Here is a 19,021-nt window from a genome sequence, read left to right as displayed (position 1 = left end):
ACATCCTTTTTTTTTAGATAGCAGCCTAAGTCCAGATAATAAGAGGAATGGAAGCATTTAGTAAATGGAGAGCCAATAAACATGCAGAGGAGGCCGTTCGGCAGAAAACCAGAGGCCACAGGCTTTTGAGACAGACAGACCTGTACTCAAATCCCAACTCCACCACTGCCGGCTGAAATCCCCAAGAGAAGGCACAACATTCTGAGCCTCAGTTTCCCCAACTCTAAAGGGTTCTTAACACCACACCATCCCTGGGTGGCTGCAGAGAACAGGAAACGCCCCTCAGGGACCAGACATAGGACACAAGAAGATGGCTGGCAGCAAGGGGACACACACCCTCTTCAGTTACCAGCACCTGAACCCAGAGGACGGCAAACAGCCCCAGCTCCCAGGGCCCAGCAGCCTGGAGATCCTGTGCACAGAGGCCCAGCTGATTCTGAAAAGCCTCTCATTTTTGCAGTCTTTCTCAATGCCTTAAAATCTAAAAGTTCTCCAAACACAGGGATGCCAGGAGGAGGTGAACAGAGAGGTATCATGGTAGGTTTTATTTTTAGATGCTGGAGTGGAAAGTGTCCAGTCTGGCTTCGCTCTGGTGCCCAGTCACCACTTCCTCCCCCAAGCCACCACTGAAATGAACAGCATACATGTCTAGAAAGATTTTGCAATGCTTCTTCTGCCCCGGACATTCTGACACAATGGCTCCAGGCTCCTGTTCCTCCCACAGACCGAGCGGATTAAAGATTTTAGTCTAAATCTTCCCAGAACGCCATACAAATGAAACTCGCCGACCCCTGTCCATCTCTCATCCTGTCCTCGAGCGGTGGGGGTGACACCCACTGTGTGACAGTTTGAGGTCGCATGTGAACAGGATCAGGCATGGGGGAAGGCTGTCTTGCCCTCTCAGGCAGTGTGTTTGCTGGGGAGCGCCTGAACTCACTTCCTCTGAAAATGGCTTCCACAGCAGTTCCCCCAAGTGGCTGGGTGGAACCACAGGGCAAGCCGGGGCCTTCCTGAGCACAGTGAGCCCCAGCTGTCAGTCTCAGGCTTACTGTGGGTAAAGTAGCATCTGTAAAGGATCCGTGGATTTCCAAGTGAACCACTATGGAGGGATAAAAGGGAAATGGGAGCCACCACATCCTAGAGCTGCAGTGGTGAGAGACCATCTAACTCCGTGATGAGACGTACAACCACATCTCCTCTTTCCACACCTGTACCCCTGGCAGGCACTACAGATCAACCCCTGTTCCCACCCACTCACAGATTTAGGATCCTCCAGGCCACCAAAACCAATCAATCAGAAATGGTCCCTGAACACACACCCCTAAGCCATTCCTGAATTCCAATATCCCTCACTTGATGATGGAGAAATTAAAGCCCACAGAAAAATTCAGTGCACGTTGGGCACGGTGGCTCATGCCTGAAATCCCAGCACTTTGGGAGGCCGAGGTGGGCGGATCACCTGAGGTCAGGAGTTCAAGATCAGCCTGAGCAACATGGTGAAACCCCATCCCTACTAAAAATACAAAAACTAGCTGGGTGTGGTGGCGCGCGTCTGTAATCCCAGCTACTCAGGAGGCTGAGGCGCGAGAATCGTTTGAACCCAGGAGGCAGAGGTTGCAGTGAGCTGAAATAGCCCCACTGCACTCCAGCCTCCACTCCAGAGCGAGACACTGTCCCCCCCAAAAAAAACCAGAAAATAAAAAAGAAAAATCTAGTGTACATCATGCAATTCTGCAGAGCCAAGAAGAGCCTGGACAAAAACCCAGAGCTGCTGAGAGGCTTCCAGAAACTACCTCCTTACCCCAAAACAAATCTCACCCTTCCAGTGATAAGTTCAACAAACTACCAGCAGGGAGGTAAGGAGGATCCTTTACCAGCCCCACCCGTCAACCAGCCCCAGTCTGGTCCCAGGAGCAGGGGAAACCTGGGGCCTGCGATGCTGAACCTGCAGGAATGGGGACGCCGCTCTCCTATGGCCACTGAGGGAAGGCCTGGAGCTAAAGTTAACAGGGGTGGGCTAGAAGAGCTCCCCAGTGGGCTTTTTGAAAGCCCCTTAGATATTCTAACAGGGGCCAGCACCTCTTCTGCCCTGATCTAGTCCCCAGCTTGGGTTCCCCTCTCTGCAGCTACAGGCAGATGAGGCCCATAGGGCAAGGACATGGGATGCCAGCCCAGCTGCACAGGCCACAGAGTCACCCTCAACGGGGACAGCGAGGGGAACACAGGACATGGCCAGGTCACCATCAGGTTTACCAAGTACCCATTAGGCGCCAGGTACAGCCTTTAGTGCAAATAACACAGCCTGCCCCTCACACAGAGTCTGAGAGTATTTTGATGTTTCCTTCCTCCCACTCCAACCATCCTTCCCTCTTCTCTCCATCCATCCTTCTACCCTTCCCCCCTCTCCACCCTTCCTTCCTTCTCCCTCCATCTTTCCACCTTTCCCCTCCCTCCAAGATCCTTCCCTCCCCCTCCATCCATTCTTCCTTCTTCTTCCGTCCATCCTTCTTTTTCTAGTTAATGAGCACCTGACCCAAGTCCACCCAGGGTGAGGCTACACAAAGCACAAAGGCACAAAGACAACTGAATGTCTAGCTGGGTGCCTACTGCCCCCTCACCCTTCCCACACCCACCCCAACCTGACCACTGCCACGCACACCCCCCTCAGCACTCCCAAACCAACCCTCTCCCCACTGACAAAGCCACAGCAACCCTCCAAACCCGAGAAGCCCCAATCGGAGTCTTCCCAGCCCAGGGCAGAAACCACATCAAATCCACAGGGGTGCTAAAAACAAGCTGCACATGAAGAAGAAAGAAAGCTGTGTCTGACGCTGGAGGAGAGGAGGAGAGACGGAGAGGTGGGCGCCAAGGGCCCCCCTACCCAAAGAACCACAAGGATGCGTGTACTCACCTGCACAACTTCTATCCCTCGCTTCCTGTGGAGAAAAACAAAGAAAACAAGCGTTACTCCAGCAGGCTGGACACGTCCTTTCTGAAGGTTCCCAACAGCTGGCTGAGGGCAGGACCATGAGGGGGTTTCAGGAGGGAGCCAGCAGCTGCGCCTCTCCTGCCACTGTCCCAGAATGGCCATGTCTTCCACTCCCAGCCACTCCTCACACCATCTTCCCACTGAGAGGGGTGGCTCCGCAGAGGGACTTGCTGGAGTCCTCTGGAAGCCCCACACCAGCCACCTCCCTCTACTCCTGTGCCAGGCCTCTGTCAGCGGAGCTCCAGCCTGGTTGTCCCAAGGCCCCTGCCATCGAATTTACCACCGTCCCCCACCACCTGCCGTCCCTGCTGAGCTCAACCCTCACGGCTCCCCCTGTCCTCCCCATCAGGCCTCACCCCAGAACCTGCCACAGCCAGTCATGTCCCAACCCATCCACTGCCACACACGGGAAGCCCCACAGTCCTGCCCACTGCCTTCCCAACGCCCCACTGACGCCTGCCCCAGCCTCGCCAACAGCCTCCAAGCTGCACTCATGTCCCCCACATCCTCGCCCTTCACACGCAGTCCCGTGGCCACCACATAACCTGACTCTTGCCACCCAATGTTAAGAGCCTCATGGCCTGGGTTGGGGTTTGCCCAGAACACACAAAGGCTTTCTGTTGACTCCCACCCTTCCCTTCCCCACCCATGTCTTTTTGTTTTGAGACAGAGTCTCACTCTGTTGCCAGGCTGGAGTGCCATGGTGTGATCTCAGCTCACTGCAACCTCCACCTCCCGTGTTCAAGCGATTCTCCTGCCTCAGCCTCCAGAGTAGCTGGGACTACAGGCGCCCGCCATGATGCCTGGCTAATTTTTGCATTTTTAGTAGACATGGGGTTTCACCATATTGGCCAGGCTGGTCTCGATCTCCTGACCTTGTGATCCACCCACCTCAGCCTCCCAAAGTGCTGGGATTACAGGCGTAAGCCACCATGCCCAGCCTCCCCTACCCCACATTTCTTACTGTGAGCCCAGGAAGTGCCCACCTGTGCAGCTCTGGCACACAGGGCTTTCTCCTCCCTGGCCCTGGTACCCACCTCACACCCCAGCCTTGAGGATTCCGCTCAGCATAGCCCCTCCAGGACGCCTCTCCACCTGGAAGAACTTAAGGCAACCACTGTCTTGGCCCTTTGTTCTGGGGTATTGATTGCTATGAGTCAGGGATGAGTGCTGGTGTAGGGCCACCAGGACCTGCAGGACCGAAGCGCCCAAAACAGCATGCTGTGCACATTGTGCCGGGAAGAAAGGCCTCCAGCAGATGCTTAGAGACGGCTGCAGCCAGGCAAGGTCAGGAATCTGTGGTTTACTCACCCAAGCTCCTTGGAGCAGGGACTATGCCAAACTTTAAAGCTATGTGTGCCCGTGCCCAGCTATGATACCCCCTGGCACACTCCTCAACGGCTGCTGGCAGATGAAGGTGTAAATGTGTAACAGTTTAGCTTAGTGGCCGGGCGCGGTGGCTCAAGCCTGTAATCCCAGCACTTTGGGAGGCCGAGATGGGCGGATCATGAGGTCAGGAGATCGAGACCATCCTGGCTAACACGGTGAAACCCCGTCTCTACTAAAAAATACAAAAATAAACTAGCCGGGCGAGGTGGCGGGCGCCTGTAGTCCCAGCTACTCGGGAGGCTGAGGCAGGAGAATGGCGGGAACCCGGGAGGCGGAGCTTGCAGTGAGCTGAGATCCAGCCACTGCACTCCAGCCTGGGCGACAGAGCGAGACTCCGTCTCAAAAAAAAAAAAAAAAAAAAAATTTAGCTTAGCTCCTGGGCCCAGCACTCGGATGGTACAACAAATGCAACCTCCACAGTCTGGGCCCTTGAGAGGCTCGAGGTCTTAGGGAGGAGATGGGCAAAAGCCCCGCAGGAACCTGTGGGCACCCCCGCTGCCTTGTTTCATGGCACAGCTGAGGCGCTGCCCACTAATTCCTAAATCTGTTTGTCAGCTCATTCAGTGAGGGCTTCCTTAGCACCTTCTGATACCAAGGCACTGAGCGGAACCTCACAAAGGAGCCACTCCAAGAGACAGGAAGACAGAGGCCAAGGAGAGCTGACCAGGTCCCACTGTGGGAAGCACCCAGCCCACCTTTCCTCAAACCCCCGACACCTCAACAGAAACCTGGGCCCCAAGGAGTCCAGTTTGACAAGAACCACCCTGGTTGAGGCATTCAGGGACCCTCAGCGTCTCTTAGCTTCTCTGCGGTTCCTGTAGGAATGGTGGCCAATATCCATCTGCTTCCATGATTTCATGAGGGACAGGGGAGACACACAACAGCATAGCAGTGGGCCACCAAAGCCCACAGCACAGTGACAGATAGCATCATGAGGAACCTGTGCTACACCCAACCATCAGCTCACAACCTGCACCGTTTCTGAGCACCTGTGGACACCTCAGCCCCTGCCTCATTCCCAATCATCCTGGCCCCCACCGAAGGGACAAGAAAGCTGCAGGAAGCGTCACTGATGGGAACCTGCCCCAGGACACACAGCAGAGGACCTTGAGGAGCCAGCCCAAACTCCAGCAACCCAGCTCCAGGATGGAAAACCCAAGCCCCAAATCACCCAGAGTGTGAACCGCACAATGGGAAAGGCCAGGGACAGAGGAGCATAAGTGACCCACACCAGTTGGCGCAGACTTCCACTGGGCTCTGGGCCAGGACCTCGGTTTCCCTCTGAGTCAACCCTGCTGGCATCCAGGTTATCTCAGCATGTGACTCTCATCTCTTTACTGAGGTCAATTCTAATCAGTCCACATTTTACATCATCCCAGGCAGTCCTCCCTCCCTTAGTCCTAAAAAAACAGTCTCTAACTCTGAAAACAGATGGAACACATAAAATAAGAAAGCAACAAAAAAGTAATCTAGAGAAAAGATCGGCTGCAATCTTAAGTGGGGTTGAGCTCCCAGGAGCCACAGCAGTTCCTCTGTCACTCAGAGCTCCAAAATAAGGATAAACTGCAACAGTGGCAGAAAAGAGGGGGCCACCCATGTATGCTGCACACCCCTTGAAGCTCACCACTCACCAATACTTTCTGCAGCCTCATAAGGGTGGCACAGTGGTTGCCCCATTACCTGCGGAGCAAGCCAAGGCATGGGAGACTCGCAAAGTGCAGGAGCTGGCCCCGAGCAGGGCTCTCCCCACACCCAGGTATTCACCAGGTGCACTACCGTGGGCAAGGGTGGCACCAAGCAGGGAGGCCTGGTCTCCAGCCTCCAGGGCCTCAGTGCAATGGAAGGACCAGGAGGTGGCAGGCAGAAAACTGCATCCCCTCTGGTGGTGGAATCCCACGCGCACCACCACAGCCTCTTGGGAAAATAAAACAACCTGTCGGGCTGATTTTTCATCGGGAAACTCCTGCAGAATAAAGGCACCAACAACCTTGATGCCCTAAGAAGCACATTCCTGAAGTCCCACTGTAACCAGAAAGTTCAGAAATTGAATGATGAAGCCAAAGGGGAAGAGGGAGAAGGAAGGGACATGAGGGACAGTGGGAGGGAAGAGAAGCCAGAGCACTGGCTGTCAAGTGACTGACTGTTCCTCCTAAAAACCCTGGATCCACAATCCCACCTCATCACCCCACAGACAGGCTCAAGTGTGCAATATGTTTCCAGTTCTGCCCTGTTAATTACCTAACTGTATGCGATAGCAAAACACTAGCAGCAAACTAAACCGCAGTCAAAGGAATAGTACGCAGCAGTAAAAAGAACACAGAAGGCCTCCAGGCACCCACAAGGAATTATCTCCAAGACGTTGCTGTGTCAAAAACGTAAGATGCAAAACCCTGTGTGCTGTAGACAACTATCTGTGTTTAGAACAACATCCGGGACAAGCATGTGTGCTTGTGTACACTTGGAGTGAACCTGAGGGTGCTACAGAAAAATGATCATGGCAGGGCCCCGGTAAAGGACCAGGGCAGCTGGGGTGGCCGAGGGACTTCCTTTTCACGTGTCCCCTCATACATCACTTCAATGTTGTGCCAGGGGCCTATAACATGTTATCAAAAACTGGAAAATATATTTTTTAAATTGTTTCTTTTTTTTTTTTTTTTTTTTTTGAGACGGAGTCTCGCTCTGTCGCCCAGGCTGGAGTGCAGTGGCGCGATCTCGGCTCACTGCAAGCTCTGCCTCCCGGGTTCCCGCCATTCTCCCGTCTCAGCCTCCGAGTAGCTGGGACTACAGGCGCCCGCCACCGCGCCCGGCTAGTTTTTTGTATTTTTAGTAGAGAAGGGGTTTCACCATGTTAGCCAGGAGGGTCTCGATCTCCTGACCTCGTGATCCACCCGCCTCGGCCTCCCAAAGTGCTGGGATTACAGGCTTGAGCCACCATGCCCGGCCTAAATTGTTTCTTAAATAGATGCTTGATAAAAGCACGAAGCAATTGACCAATGGAGGACACAAGACAGAAGAGCTCAGGGTGTATCGTGAAAAGCTTCCAACTGCTGCCCCAAGAGTAGCTGAAATGAGGCCTGCAGCGGGGACCACCAGAACTCGCTACGGGTCCTAAGGCCATGGAAACGGTCCAGTACCTGGAAAACAGACTAAGGTGCGTGGGCTGCAGTGTTAACTGTGGCCACGGGGCTGGGTGATGCCAACAAAGTGCTGTGGTTTTTTCTTCCTACTTCCCTGTGTTTTCGAGATTTTCTACAATGAACATATATGCTACCCTCAAAACTATAGGGAAGGTAACAATAAAAGTTACAATTTAATTTTTTTTTTTTTTTTTTGAGATAGAGTGTGGCTCTATCGCCTAGGCTAGAGCGCAGTGGCATCTCAGCTCACTGCAACCTCCGCCTCCTGGGTTCCTGCCTCAGTCTCTCGAGCAGCTGGGACTACAGGTGTTTGCCATGACGCCGGCCAATTTTTAGTAGAGATGGGGTTTCACCATGTTGGCCGGGCTGGTCTCGAACTCCTGACCTCAAGTGATCCACTCAGCTCGGCCCCCCAAAGTGCTGGGATTACAGGCATGAGCCACTGTGCCTGGCCTACAATTTAATAACTTTTAAGTTTCATTAAAAACCTTCAGCCGGGCATGGTGGCTCATCCCTGTAATCCCAGCACTTTGGGAGGCTGAGGTGGGCCTTCCAAATCACCTGAGGTCAGGAGTTCGAGACCAGCCTGGCCAACATGGTAAAACCTCGTCTCTATAAGAATACAAAAATTAGCTGGGCATAACAGCGGGTGCCTGTAATCCCAGCTACCTGGGAGGCTGAGGCAGAAGAATTGCTTTAACCCAGGAGGCGGAGGTTGCAGTGAGCCAAGATCGGGCCACTGCCCTCCAGCCTGGACAACAGAGCGAGATTCCATCTTAAAAAAAAAAAAAATCCTGCACCTGCGAATAATTTTATAGGTTCTAAACTGTCATTTTCTTAATATTACATTAATATATTAATATTAATAAAATAGGAATAGCTAAGTATAAACATGCTTTTCCAAAAGCTGGATTATTAATGAAGGGAGGATCCGCTTTGCACAAGGAAGCCTCTCCCCGGAAGTCCAAGGAGCTTGAACCCTTAAGGAAGTTAAAATACTCACAGAATGATTTGATGCTTTCAGGGGATGAGGCTGGCAATAAGAGAAGGCTTCAAGGAGGAGGCAGCGTTGGCCATCTGGCAGAGCAACTGAAGGGTAACTACAGACAGGTGCTGGGAAGAGTACTTATAGAGGAGGAAGGTGAGTCCTGCACCCTCCCCAAGGGGTGTCTGGGGCTCTGGAAGCATAAAGCCCTCTCAGGGGGCGGGGGCTGAGACGCAGGACAGAGGATAAAGGCCCAGGATGTCACCTGGTGGCCCAGCCCTTACCCATGGGCCAGTGGGTCCCAAATGCCAGGGCAGATAACCTGAGAACCACCACTGGAGCGTGTCAAAAATCCTCATTCGAGGCCACCCTGAAGCCTCTGATCCAGGAGGTCTGGGGGCAGGGCCTGGGAAGAATTCAGGGTTCATCACGCTCTGGGTGCTGCTCAGGAGCGGCTGGGTATGGGGACAGCTGCTTGTCCACAAGAGCGACTCCACGGGCTTCTCTGTGACCAGTGGAAGCAGGATCTGATTTGCTGGGGGAGGACATAAGACGGGTAGGGGGCAGCCCTTACAGGTCTTGGGAACAGGAGTAAAGGAAACCTAAGAACTAGAAATAGCTGTGAGGCTCACAATCTGGAAGGAGCAGACCGAGTAACTGCGCCAGGCCCAGGAGACGAGAGAACATCACAGGAAGGCAGTAGCACTCCATTGTTCAACCATGATGGTACCAAGAAGTGATCACAAGCCCAGGACTGAGCTTTGCAGCATTCAGAGGCTTAGATGAACATAATTCGGGAGGTAGGTGGAAGGGGAAGAGGTGGGTGAGCCCCTGAGAGCAGCACATGGAACCAGATCCCTCTGTACCCTGTGCCTCTGTTTTCTTATCTGCAAAATGGGAGAATCCTAGAACTCATCCCACACGGGCTTTAAGGGAAGCAGAGTCCAGGCCTGGCACAGTAACTGGCTCACGTCAGAGACGGGGTCTTGTGACCTGTGCTCTGCCCTGCCACCTTGCCTTCCTGCCCTTACAGAACTGCGCCTCCTCTAGTCCACATGACTGGGGGCGGCACGCCCACTCCAGGGGTGGGTACGTGACCTGGCACCTCACTTAGCAGCAGGATGGGAGCAGGATCCAAGCCCCGGTCCTGGTCCTTTACCAGACGGGTCCTGGGGGACTGTCTGCAGTGCAAATGGCACTGCCTGGAAATGCTGGAGGACACCACTGCTTCCATGTGGCGAGAATCCAGATGAGCCCAAGGCCAACCAGGAGAGAGGGCCAAGAGGGCTCCAGGAGGGCAGGTTCCCTGGCCAGACCCGGCCGCGTGGGGCTCGTCCTCTCTGGAGCTTCAGCTGCAGATTTCTGCTCAAGCCAGCCAAAGCTTTCTGTCACTGGCCACTGAGCAGCAGGGGTCCTGTGAGTAACAGTGGTTACCACTTCTGAAGATGATGAAAATTAGTCTGGATGACCCAGCACTGAGGGAGAGGGGATGATAAGGGAAAACAATAAAAAGGATCAGAGCAAAAGTAGAAAAGAGTGATATGGAGCAGAGACACGTCCACGGCATCCACGCCACCACCAGGCCACTGTAGCACAGTACCAGGTGTGGCGTCAGGAGGTAAACACAAGACACTCTGGGATAACAGACCCCATCCAGCAGCAGGCCTGCCACATAGCAGAGCAGGGCACAAAAGGCTCAGGGACCATGACCAGCAGCAGGCATGGGATGTGCCGCTGAACCGCCCGGGGTCTCAGCTTTCATATCTGTTAAATGGATATGACCTTTCCTGCCCAAGAGGCCCTCCCCAGGGCAGGTGTGGGGACCTGAGGGCTGCGGCAAGTTAAGTACATGAAATGGTGAAGAAGCAAGGGAGGAGGGTTATACCGAGAAGCACTCAGGGAAGTGGGAAGCCAGGCACATCCTCATCCAAGCAATGTGTGGCACAGTTCAGTAACTGCTGATTTCAGGCACCCAAATAACAAGACCCTTTGGCATCTCCAGGTACCAGGCGCTGGGGAAAAAGCCCCAAGTTATGGTCCCCCTTTCCCTGCCTGCAGAGGACAGGGCCCACACCGTACCCCACAGAAGCCCAGGATGTCTCCCCAGGACTTCAGGCTCCTAAACAGATGATTGGGCCCCTGTCACCCATGTGTGTTGATGGCCACACTGTTCCCTTCCTCAAATAGCATCCCCTCATCACCACCTGACCCCCCAGGTCAGCTCCTCTGGGGAACCTGCCTTGGCTCCCACCCTCCTCAGGCCCCACCACCCCAAGCTGCCCACACCCAGCACTGGGCAGAGAGAAAGGCTGCTGGGCTCCATAGCACTGACCCCACCAGGCTAATGCTTGGTGGTGAACATCAATGGTGGCCACCAAAGCTGGCAATTTCCCTCCTAGACACTCAGTGCCACTGTGTTGTCCCTGCCCCCAGTTAGGCATGGCCACATGACTTGCCTTGGGCAATGAGACATGAATAGAGGTGACCATGTCCCCTCCCGGAAGAAGCATTCCATTGCCAGCACCCAGGCCTCCCCGACCTCAGCAACAAGGAAGCACATGAGGCTGCCACCCACCAGCAGAGCCAGCCAAACCCACCGCCTGGAAACAGCGCTGGCTGAGTGGTGACAAAGTCAGGCTAGGAACCAGAAAGAAACGACTGATGAAGAGGACTTTCAGCCAGCGCTGATTCCCAACTATGGGCAACTGTGTGTCCCCATGAGGAGATTCAGCAACACCTTAAGACCTTTTTGATTGTCACACTGAGGAAAGTGCTACTAGAATCCAGTAAGGAAAGGGCCCCTGTGATGCACAGGACAGCCCCTAAAACAAAGAATTATCCAGCCCCAAACCTTCACAGTGCTGAACTTAAGAAGTGGGATACACACTGAGCCACTGCAGAGCAGATCACAGCCCCCAAGAGTCTCTGGATCCAGAGTGCATGCTGAACGAGTTGTGAGTAAACCTGTTTCCTCTGGCCTCTCGGGGCTGTTTGTCACTGCAGCCTAACCTGGCCTATTCTGACTAACAAGCACTCTTTCAGGGACACAGTTGTGCCTTGTGTCTACAGCCCCAAATTCTTAGCAAAAAACCTGCCACGCAGGCATTTGGAGGTGCAGCTTGGAAGACACCAGGGGGAGGCAGCGGCAGCCTCTCAAACCCTCCCAGAAGGGACCCCAATCTCCAAATGCCAAGGCTTGACCTAAGTCTGCCTTTGCCAGGCGCCCTTCCTCAGCTGGCAAACTCCTGCCCACCCACCAAGAGCAGCTCAAGCGCCCTCCTCATCAAGAGGCAGGAATCATGGCTTCCACTGAAGACTGCTCCATGCTTGGCATCAGACCATGAGCCCCTCGAGGCCAAAGACGGCTCTTTATTTCAGTATCCCTGTGCCCCCTGCAGACCCTGGGCCTGGCAGGCTCTCTGCAAACACTCCCCGAGTGCTGCCAGGTTTCTGGGCCAGGCTCCAGTCCCGTGTCCCCTGCCTGCCTGCTCTGTGGCATCTTGGTTCACTTGCTGATTGTTTGGTAATTTGGATTTTCCTCCTATTAACAGTGCCAGAAACTGAAATGGCCCGATATAAAGACAACATACGAACAGAATTTTAAAGCCAGTACAAACATTTGAATTGTCTGAACAGCTCTAGGGAAGAACCAGATAAACTGGAAGCTGCCGTGTGTCTTTTTTATTGAGTGGGGGCATCTTTCCTTTGACTGGGGAGTCACCAACCACCTTACCTGAAGACCCTCCCCCAGTTTGGGTGCCCCACCCGGGGGAGGCAGGCAGAGCCCAAGGCGCCCCTCAGTGCAGGCATAGCAGCCTGAGTCAGTGCACTCCCTCAGACCCAGAACAGCTTCCAGGGGTGCCTGGAAGCAGCTTTTCCCAGTGAACAGGACACGAGTGAGAGGCAGAGTGGGTAACCCACCTTTGGCACCTCCTGGAGAGGTCATCAGAGCTGCAGGGGCTGAAAGCAGCACAGGGACTGCGATGCCTTTGAGACTCCCCTCCTCGATTCAATTTTCAGGAAGGAGGAAGGCCGGCGAGGGCAGGAGATCTCGCGAGGCAGTGTTCTGCCACACCCAAGGGGTCGCCACTTCAGATCGGGAATCATCCTGACCTCTGGCTGATCACAAATGTTAAGTCTATTCCCTTAATGGCTCTTGACATCCCCACTTTTTAGTACGAAAATTCTCGACTTGAAATCGTTTTTGAGTCTTTTACTACCCCCTTGCAGATGCAGTCATTTTTCTTTCCCCTAATTAGGGATGGGACCTAAATTGTGGGAAGCAGGGGAGAGGGCTGCTGGGAGAGGGAGGTGGTGGGGGCAGGCTGGCAGGCTTGGTTCTAGCACCTCCTCCCCTCCCCACCACCCCCACTCCCCCATCGCCGTCAGTCGGCCAGCCTCAGGGCTAAAGATTCAGTTGGTTCTCTTCACAGCAGCTTCTTAATCCCAAGAATGCAAAGTCGTTTAGTATCAGCCTAATGAGCGAGGTAGGCTACTGCGGGAAGGGAGGCAGAAATTCCCGTGACATTTCCCTCCCTTGGACTCTCTGCGGGAGGGAGAAGCCTGCTCAGGAAAGCCTGAATTGTTCTAGCACCTATCCTCAAGGTACCCCACGCTCCTAAAATAGCAGCACAAGTGCGTGTGTCCCCAGCCTGCGTTCTGGATGCTGACACTCTTTGAAAGGCGGTGTTCCAGAGGAGACTGAAAGACTTCACCCAAATTCTGCTGCCAACACTCCTTACCTGGCCTAAGGGCTGGGGGCAGCTCCTGGTCCCTGGATCTCAAGCTCTTAAGGTTAAGTTGTCTTTGCCCTGCTGCTGCACCTTCAACCACAGGCAGGGAGTTTCCTGGTCTGATTTTGGTCTTCTCTGTCAAGCACTGTGCTGGCCTGGGAGCAGAGGCGGACCCCAAACCACAAACCCTGCCCTGAGATGCTAGCTGCCACAGGGCAGACCAGTGTACTACATGCCACGCCCTCTGGCGGGTGTGCCACAGGCCCTTAAATAGGACAAACACCTGGGGGGACAGAGGAGGCACAGGGAAGTCTCAGTAGAGCTGCTGTGTGAGCCAGGCCCCGGAGGGGAGGGAGAGGGAAGCTGCCAGAACATGCTGGAGAAGGCCTGCTAAGCACCAGAAGCAGAGGCAAAGACCAGGTCATGGGCACTGGGGTTTCCTGGGCCCCCCGGCCACAAGCATGAGTCAGCCCTGACCCTATCTCAGAAAACTTAAACCACAAGGCCCCTTCCTTGAATATCTCCCTGGCCCCTCAGATATTTTCAGGATGGCAGGTCAAAGGAAAGTCCCAAGGTGTCAGGTCACATGGGCTCTGGCCTTGACCTTGACCCAGTCCCTCCCTTCTCAGTCACAGATTCACCCGCAAGCCCTGAGAAGAGCAGGGTAGGAGAACACTGTATTCGCTTCCCATTGCTGCTGTAACAAATCACAAGAGTAGTGGCTAAAAACAACACAAACGTACTATTCTCTTAGGGTTCTGAGGTCAGAGGCAGGCTTCCTTTTGGAGGCTCCAGGGAGAAATCGATTCCTTCACTTTCTCTAGTTCTACAGGCTGTCCACATTCCTTGGCTTGTGGCCACAACACCCCAACCTCTGCTTCCACTGTCACATCTCCTCTGACCCTCCTGCCTCCTTGTGATTACACTGGGCCCACCCAGGTAATGCAGGAACATTTTCTATCTCAAGACCACTCACTCATTCACATCTGTAAGCCAAGAGCAGTGGCACGTGCCTATAATCCCAGCTACTTGGGAGGCTAAAGTGAGAGGATCACTTGAGGCCATGAGTTTGATGCTGCAGTGTGCTCTGATCCCACCTGTGAATAGCCACTGCACTCCCACCTGGGCGACATAGTGAGACCCCCATCTCTAAAAGATAAAAATTTAAAAATCCCATCTGTAGTCACGTCACACTCTTTTACCACACAAGGCAGCACATTCACAGGCTCTGAGGAGTAGGACCTGCAGTCTTTGGTGGGGAGTGGCAGGGGCCTTACTTTGCCCACCACAACCCAAAGGCTCCTACAGCTCTGCCATCCTAGGGTTCTCAGACACCGCCTGGAAGCATTCACGTGTCAGGCAGGAACGAATGAGGACTCGTCAGGAGTTCGTAGGGGGCTTCAACAGTCAATGAGGAGTCGATGGGGAGGAGCCCAGCATTCAGCTTCGCACGGTGCCTGCAGATTCCCAAAAGGCACTGGGTACAGCCCTACATGGCCACAGGGGTCCCTGATGGGAATTGGGGGGAAGAAGCCCAGGGAAGGGATGTGGGGGAACTGGGTGCTGGAGACCAAAGGCTCCAGGCCTGGAAGCCTTGACTATAAACTGGGGAGCTGGGTGATAATTACTGACACTTGGGCTCATCCTGAGGTCCATGAGCGGGGCCCAGGCACCTGACCCTAAAACAGGCGGTGCTTCATCAGCTACCCGAGACTTTCCAGTTTCAGAGAGAACTCCAGGCGCCTGAGCATGACCCAAATAAACGAGAGGCTAACACCTGTAATCCCCGGGCTCTCTCCTTCCCCGCCCAGGCCTGCTCTCCCTGTCCCAGGCGGAAACAGGGACACAGGAGGTGGTGGCAGGACTAGTGAGGGCCAGGCACTCTGCCTGGATCTCAGCAGCCACTAGGTGGGTACAACAGTTGCTTTTTTTTTTTTTTTTTTTGAGACAGGGTGTCCCTCTGTCACCCAGGCTAGAGTGCAGTGACAGGATTTCAGCTCACTGCAGCCTTGACTTCCCGGGTTCAAGCGATTCTCCCGCGTTCAAGCAATTTTCCCGCCTCGGCCACCCAAGTAGCTGGGATAACAGGCGTGTGCCACCATACTCGGCTAATTTTTGTGTTTTTAGGAGAGACGGAGCTTCGCCATGTTGAACAGGCTGGTCTCGAACTCCTGACGTCAAGTGATCTGCCTGCCTTGGCCCCCTAAAGTGCTAGGATTACAGGCATGAGTCACGGCACCAGGCCTCTTGTTTTATTTTTTGTAGAGACAGGGTCTCACTATGTTGCCCACTAGGTTGCTGGTCTCAAACTCCTGGGCTCAAGCAATCCTCCTGCCTTGGCCTCCCAGAGTGCCAGAGTGCTGGGATTACACATGTGAGCCACTGCGCCCAGCCCATCACCTCTTTTCAAGTGGGGAAATTCAGAGCAGTTCAGTTTCCTGATCAAAGACTCACAGCAGATAAGAAGCAGAACCACAATCTAAACCCATCCAAATACCAGTAATTCCCAGGCTCCTTCACTCCCCACCCAGGCCCGCACCCCCCAAATCTGTCAGGAAACCCTCCTCATCCCACAGCACTGTGTGACTTCCTGGGGAGAAAAGGGACCTGTGTTATGGCGGCGGGGCGGGGGGGCACCAGGTCTGTTGGGGATGAGGCTTCTGGGATTTCTGGAAGAGGGTCGTTCTGGACAGAGCTGCCTCTCCACCCAACCACCTGTTGCCCCAATCCTCCCTCAAACCTTGACCCCAGGAGGCCCGAAGATGGGTGCCATTGCCCCAAGGGGCCCCAAGACCTGAGGAGCAGCCCCTGAGCAGGCCTGAAGTGAAGGTCCCAGAAGGCACTTCCTAAGGTCCAGCCTCTGGCATGTCAGGACGCTATGGAATAGACACACCCTGGGTCAATCCAGCCCAGAAGCCGGGGGAGCCGGCACCCTCTTCCTCCCCTCTCCACAGGGTTGACAGTCCTTCTGTCCAAAAGCAAACCTTCCAGGCAGAAGGAACCCTTCCTATGAAGTAGATTTCAGCTCCACCACAGGAAGAGTTTGCTGGCTTCCAAAGGAAGGCAATCGAGATGTGATGAGCATCCCGTGATAAGAAGGATTCAAGCAGATGCCAGATGCCCACAGGCAGGGAAGAGAGGCCAATCTGTGGGGAAGGAAGCAGGGCTAATGTTTTAGCAGCCCCACCCCACCTCTAAAGGGTTCTATCAATGAGACAGAAATCAGCTGGGTCACAGGACTGCAGCTCATGAGAACGGTAGGTCAGCTGGGCCTCTGGAGGAGGTGAGAATGAGCCTGGGGCCTCAGAGGACCCCAGTGCCAAGAGTCAGCCTCAGAGCCAGCTCTTGGCAGATGGGCACACCCCCCATCTTCTTCCTGCCGGCCTCCAGGCCTGTCAGGCTCTGCAGCTGGGAGCCATGGCTACAGTCCCCAAACAGCTGGAAGAAGCCCTCAGAGCCCCACACAGGGGGTCACAGCTGCCACCAAGCCAAAGCCAAGAGGCAGGACCCTGGGCATTAGAGAGAACTGTCAAAAGAAGGATGCAGAATTCCAGAAGGGCCGAAGAACCAAGGCCAGCACGGGCGGCCTCCCACTCCCTGAGACACACAGCTCTGCGGAGCAGGCCACCGGGCAGCCTCCCTGCTGTCCCTGCACACACACTCTGCACCTTCTGCATCTGAAACACAGCTCATCACCTCCCAGCTGCTGCCCAGACTCACCCCTTGGGCTTCCCTCGCCCCCACCACTCGGGCCTCTGCAGCAGGTGTCTACCTCTTCACCCAGCAAGTCTCGCCCCATCTGCTCCTAGCACACCGGGCTTCCTGCCCTGCCCCCACGGGTCGGTTCTTTCACACTTCTGCCCACCTGCCCATGCTGTCTGCCCCTAGAATGCCCCCATCCCTGCCTACCATGGACAACATCGGAAGCCTCTTCCTCGCACCATCCTCTCAGAGGGCGGTCCAAGAGGAAGGACACGGAGGAACCCAGGGTGCTGGAAAGGGCAGTAGGACCGAGACCTGAAGGGCCAGCACATGGTGTATCCTCCTGACCTGAATGCCTCCCACGTGAAGGACAATCCAGAGTCCACTCTGTGCCAACCCTAAACATCCAGCCCATGTCCCTGACTGGTGTGCTAGCAACCATCCTGGAGAAACCCTACTTGTCAGGATCAGAACTCAGATGGAGAGAAATGAGCCCCATTTGCAGGGGGTGAGCAATGGGGGCTTTTCTTTTCTTTTTTTGGTCAGCGTTTTCTGGAACTAAATTCTTCCTGATGAGGAATAAAACTCCAGGGACAGGAGGAATGTCTGGGGACCTGAGGGGTAAGACGACTCCTGTGCCAGTTTGGTTACCTGGGCCAAGAAATGCCTTTTTTTTTTTTCCCTGAAACTCATCTGAACTGGATTTTCTGTCACTTGCATTCAACAAGAGCCCTGGCTGCTTCAATGTCCCAATCAAAACGTCACCTTCCATCATTTCCATCACCAACCTGCGCCTCCAATCTTGAAAACATCCTGTAGCCAAGCCAGAGGCCCCCATCGTCCTCCCCTGCTCTTCTTCCTCATCCCTTCCTCCGCAACCACTGTGGAAAGGTTTCCCTGGGGCTTGCAGGCAGCCAAGGGCCGGTGGTCCCTCTCCCAGGGAGATGGCTCACCATGTGCTGGGAGGAAAGGCCGGAAGAGGAAGGCAGATGGCCTCTCAGCTGAGGAGGGAAAAAGAGAATCCCCAATAACACTAGCTGGCTGATTGCATATAATTATGAAGAGAAAAAGTTCTTTAAAATTAGCTTCCCAAATACAGACATAATTTCAAGTGTCCCTTGCGGTGTGATTACAGCGCCAGTCCAACAAATGTTTTACCGTCAGTACAGAATGCTCAGGCCCCTGCAGGCAAAAAAATAACGAAGCCAACAACAGCGCCAGGGCCAGACAGCTCCCACAGAAGCACTTCCAGCTGCCCAGGAAAGCACCAGGCCAGGAAGCCCAGCCCAGAACCAGTCTTGCTCCCCTCCACAGCTGGCCTTGGGCTCTTCCCAAGAAGGCACCAGGCACATCATTCTTCATTCTCTCTTTTTAATCTTCAAGGCCTTTGATGTTCAGACTCAAAAGCCAAGAGCAACCAGCTAATGTCAACAAGGATGGCTTCACTTGCTGTGTCCCTCCTATGCTGGGCTCTACATATCGGTTTTCCCATCTGGAAAATAGCATGGCCAGGCGTGTAACTCAGGACACTGCCGGAGGGTGGAATGAATGAGGCTGGCACATAGTGGCATCCAGTCAGTGTCACCAGCTCCTCCCCGAGCTCCTCCCTGCCTCCCATTTAACCTCATTCTTCAGATGTGGCACCTGAAGCTCAGAAAGGCTCCAGGAACCATTCAGCTAGTCAAAGAAGAGCAAGGAAGCAAACCCAGCTCTGCCAAGTCCAACCTCCATGCTCTTGTCACACTGGGTCCTTGCTGAGCTTGAGGGATGACGGGAGGTGCCACTCCTGGGCAGCACTGGCAGGCCGGGTGCACTCGGACCTCGACTGCTGCTTGGCCCTCCTTGGGACCCTCGGTTTGGGCCTTGATTTTAAAGTACCCCAGGCTCTGGCACGGTGTCCAACCCCCATGGCTCCCTTGTCCCCTAGACTCTCCACCTCATAGGGCCCCCCGTTTTTACACAGAAGAGAGCCCAAGAACTCTTTTATAAGCAAGGCCCAGAACTGAGAGGGACTTACCTGAGTTCACAAAGAAGTCAAGTCAGGGGGAGATGAAAACACTGTCACCAGGCACCCACGCTGAGCCCA

The 19,021-nt window shown here is 54.4% G+C and overlaps 1 protein-coding gene across 4 annotated transcripts in view; it reads right to left on the bottom strand.

Moving 5' to 3' along the window:
• The window catches only part of ITPK1 (inositol-tetrakisphosphate 1-kinase), a 184,361-nt gene that overhangs the window by 135,911 nt on the left and 29,429 nt on the right, over positions 1-19,021 (bottom strand). For all 4 annotated transcript variants that reach the window (XM_033191523.1, XM_033191525.1, XM_033191522.1 and 1 more), the window contains one exon: positions 2,912-2,936. In XM_033191523.1, coding sequence (XP_033047414.1) covers positions 2,912-2,936 — 25 coding nt within the window. The remainder of the gene's footprint in view (positions 1-2,911; positions 2,937-19,021) is intronic.

The sequence above is a fragment of the Trachypithecus francoisi genome, unplaced genomic scaffold (genome assembly GCF_009764315.1).
Source record: "Trachypithecus francoisi isolate TF-2019V2 unplaced genomic scaffold, Tfra_2.0 Lachesis_group3, whole genome shotgun sequence".
Lineage (NCBI taxonomy): Eukaryota > Metazoa > Chordata > Mammalia > Primates > Cercopithecidae > Trachypithecus > Trachypithecus francoisi.
This window is presented reverse-complemented; position numbering and strand designations above follow the sequence as displayed.